This window comes from Manihot esculenta, chromosome 13 (genome assembly GCF_001659605.2).
Source record: "Manihot esculenta cultivar AM560-2 chromosome 13, M.esculenta_v8, whole genome shotgun sequence".
In the NCBI taxonomy this organism is placed as follows: Eukaryota; Viridiplantae; Streptophyta; class Magnoliopsida; order Malpighiales; family Euphorbiaceae; genus Manihot; species Manihot esculenta.
Window position 1 is genome coordinate 2,600,312 of NC_035173.2, and position 3,719 is coordinate 2,604,030.

Consider the following 3,719-nt stretch of genomic DNA (forward strand, 5'->3'; position numbering starts at 1 on the left):
ATACAACCAAACCATTTAACTCAGAATGGATACATCCGGTAAGGCAGGTAACCATCGTCACGCCAAAGCATCAATCCAACACAGCAATACTATATCAAAAAATTCGACACCAGCGACCAATGAGACACTCAACCCACATATGTAAACCATGAAAGCAATGTGAAAAATCGATCTGCTACAATGCATCAAACTCACCACCGCTAAAACACTAAATCCTATAGAGTATATATCTATTCCATCACCAAATCATCAATTACACACGGCAAAACTGTGTGAAATTGATGACAACAACACAAAAAAAACAAACGTGCATAATAAGTATCAATTAAGCACAGGAAAGCTGTGTGAAATTGATGACAACAATATAAAAAACATACATGCAAAATAAGCACAAATGAAAAAGGCTCTCGGCACAAACAATATGAATCAAGTTCTTTGCAAACCAAAATAAAATCATTGAAAAAGCGGTATGGCAGAGCACACAATTTCACTTGCTCGCGTTAACCACAGAATTAAACGTATCAGTGCAGTCCCAAAATGCCAACACTAATATCTAATTAGACTTTCTCGAATATCAAAATGTAGCAACCCTTAACAAATAATCTAGAAAACTCAAATAGAACAAAAAAAAAAACCTTTGCAATAGACAATAGAGACTGGAAAAATACTAAAGCAACACAAAACACTTCCCCTCCCACCCAAAACGAGGAAAAACCTAGACTATGAAAGGTTCGCAAGACCAAACAATAAACTATACTCGAACTCAAATGACTTATTTTTCAATCAAAACACACTAACAGAAGAAATAAAGAAAATATATATGAAACAACAATAAAGAAAATTGGAAATGGGCAGCCATTGCCAGGGGTAGCAATGCCCACCAATTGTCGTACTATTGTTCTCGGGAACCCTTCTCCTTCTCTCCTTCTCTTTCTTAATTTGTTTGTTTAATGAAAAAATATATTTAGTTCAAATTCAGTATTAGAGCACTAAAAAGAATAATTAATATAAATAGTTAAAAGAATTAAATTGTTATTATTATAATATAAAATTTTAAAACTTTATTTAAATAATAAAACACCCTTAAAATTGAAATTTTTTTATATGAACTCAGAATATTATATGCATTTATAAATAACAACCAAATAGAAGCTATTGATTACTTTTATATAGTAATGTGTTTGTTGGTTTTCTATTGTGGCTTGAGGGATAAAATTATCAAAAACGATTTTAAATGTATTTGTTATTTATTATTTTAGTATTCTTATAAATAGAATTTAGTAATTTATTTTTAAATTATTTTTTGAATGCTCCTTAATAAAAACAAACTATTAGTAGTTCAATAACGAAGAAAAGTAGGAGTTTTTTCTTAATAGATAAATGCATTATTACCATGCATGAACAAGTGATTAGTCCATAAAAAATGTAATGAAATAGAATTTTATTTTATCCAACCTTGAAAATTTATTAAGATTAAGGAGGCATAACTTCAAAAACAAATATACTTTAAGCCATTAGGTTATAAGAGAAGTTGAAATTCTTAATGGCTCTAGAATTTAAAGAATGAGCAACTTTGTTTCATATCTTTTATATGGTTTAAAAAAACTATGACACATGATTAAAAATATTTAAAACTCTTTAATCAACTCTTGAATATTGATGAAAATATTATGACACATCAAAATACACATATAATTTTTAGTGTAAAAAATATTATTGTGTTGAAAAAATGACACTAAAATATTATTGATAATATTATTGTTTAGTTTTCAATTACAAACAGAATATTAATACATAGAGCTACTAGTATTTTCATATCAATACCAATTGGAGATGCACAAAAATTATTAGGAACCAGTAGTATTTTTTTTAAAAAAATAGAAACATTATTTATATTATTAAGAATGATACAGTATAAACAACACACGTAGATTCAGAAAAAATTTTTAAAAAAATAGTAGAATTAGTTTTAACATTCAAATCTTATTATCACATTGAATGAAATATTTCCAAGTGTTGTAGAATTACACATTGTTGATAATTTTAGTTAAGATTTTAAAGGCCAATACCAGTCAAAGTCATGTAAAGAATCAAAAAGTAGAGATTTGATACTAGTTTAGCTCATCAAATCTCCTTAAATCATGGATCTTAGCTTCCTAATCTTAGTATTAATAAAAGTATAAAAAGGTCAGAGCTTGGTATGTTTATTCATCAATTCAAAAACAAACAACAAACAAATAGCTTCAAAACCCAAAAGAGGATAACAAAAAAGGAAAAAGCAAAATCCAAAGTTGAATTCATAAGATGAAGAATTTTGAGTTTTCCATCTATTATATTTCACTATTGATTATGTTCTCCTTATTTTATGTTTTAAATGCTCAGGAGGAGCAAATTGCTTCTGGTCCTGCAAGTGCTTCTGGCCCAGCAAGTGCTTCTGGCCCAGCAAGTGCTTCTGGTCCGGCGAGTGCTTATGGCCCTACAAGTGCTTTCGGTCCTGCAAGTGCTTCTAGCGAGAAAGAAAAAGAGAAAGAAGTCAAGAAAGAAGCCAAGAAAGAGAAAGATGATGAGAAAGAAGCCGAGAAAGAAGCCAAGAAAGAGAAAGAAGATGAGAAAGAAGGCGAGAAAGAAGCCAAGAAAAAAGAGAAGAAAGAGAAAGAAGCTAAGAAGGACGCCAAGAAAGAAGCTAAGGACGAAAAAGAAGCCAAGAAAGACGCCAAGAAACAAGATAAGGACGAGAAAGAAGAGGAGAAAGATTCCAAGAAAGAAATAAAGGATGAGAAAGAAGTCGAGAAGGATGCCAAGAAAGAAGCTAAAGATGAGAAAGAAGCCGAGAAAGATGCCAAGAAGGAAGCTAAAGATGAGAAAGAAGCTGCGAAGGATGCCAAGAAAGAAGCTAAGGCCGACAAGGATGCCAAGAAAGAAGCTAAGGCCAAAAAGGATGCCAAGAATAAAGATAAGGACGAGAAAGAAGCCAAGAATGAAGATAAGGACGAGAAAGAAGCTAAGATCAGTGCCCCTGCCCCTGCACCCAGCCAGAAATAAGCTAAGAACTATGTTTGAATAATTTCAGCAATTACGGACTAAAAATTATCCAAACTAACAATCAATTATTTTGCAATCAAGAATTAAGTGGCCAATTTGATCAAAATAACAAAGTAATAATAGATTCAAGCACCAAATTGTATGAATATTGAACAAACCAAAGACAAAGAGTTTATGTTCAGATCTCACAATCCATAAAACAACCTTAGTTTCAACCAATCTTCAACTAAAAAAAAACGTTTCAGCCACTCATGGCTGAAACAAAAATCAAAAACAAGAAGAGAAGATGGAGGTGAAGAACCGAATTGAAGGAGCTTGGAGAGCCTTGGCCGAATGGAAGAGATGGATGGAATTCTATCCTCCCTTTCTGCGGCAGCCCTTAAGGATGACTTTATAAGGTTCTTAAGTTGCTGTCTATGGTTTCTTTGCTGTCCATGCATCTTTAGGAGGCTGCCTAAAATGCCCTTGGACTTCTTGTCTTGCCGCCCATGCATAAGTGAAGGGAGAGTTGTGTGGCATGTGTGGCTTGTGCAAGAGTGGGTCCTTTGGTCTTTGCTTGCTGCCCTAGTGTCTTCAAGATACTGCCCAATGTGCCTAATACTTGCCTTCACACTATCATTATCGCCCAGGCAAAAATAAGGAAGGTGGAACCTTCCTTTGCAATTTGAATTTTGAAT

At 32.6% G+C, this 3,719-nt stretch overlaps 1 protein-coding gene across 1 annotated transcript; it reads left to right on the top strand.

The window, feature by feature from the left end:
- The first annotated feature begins 469 nt into the window (after nt 1–469).
- LOC122721582 (cylicin-2-like) lies at nt 470–3,042 on the top strand. Its single transcript, XM_043949772.1, has 3 exons — nt 470–529; nt 2,383–2,532; nt 2,647–3,042. The coding sequence occupies exons 1-3, from the start codon at nt 470–472 to the stop codon at nt 3,040–3,042; spliced, it is 606 nt and encodes a 201-aa protein (XP_043805707.1).
- The last annotated feature ends 677 nt before the right edge of the window (nt 3,043–3,719 follow it).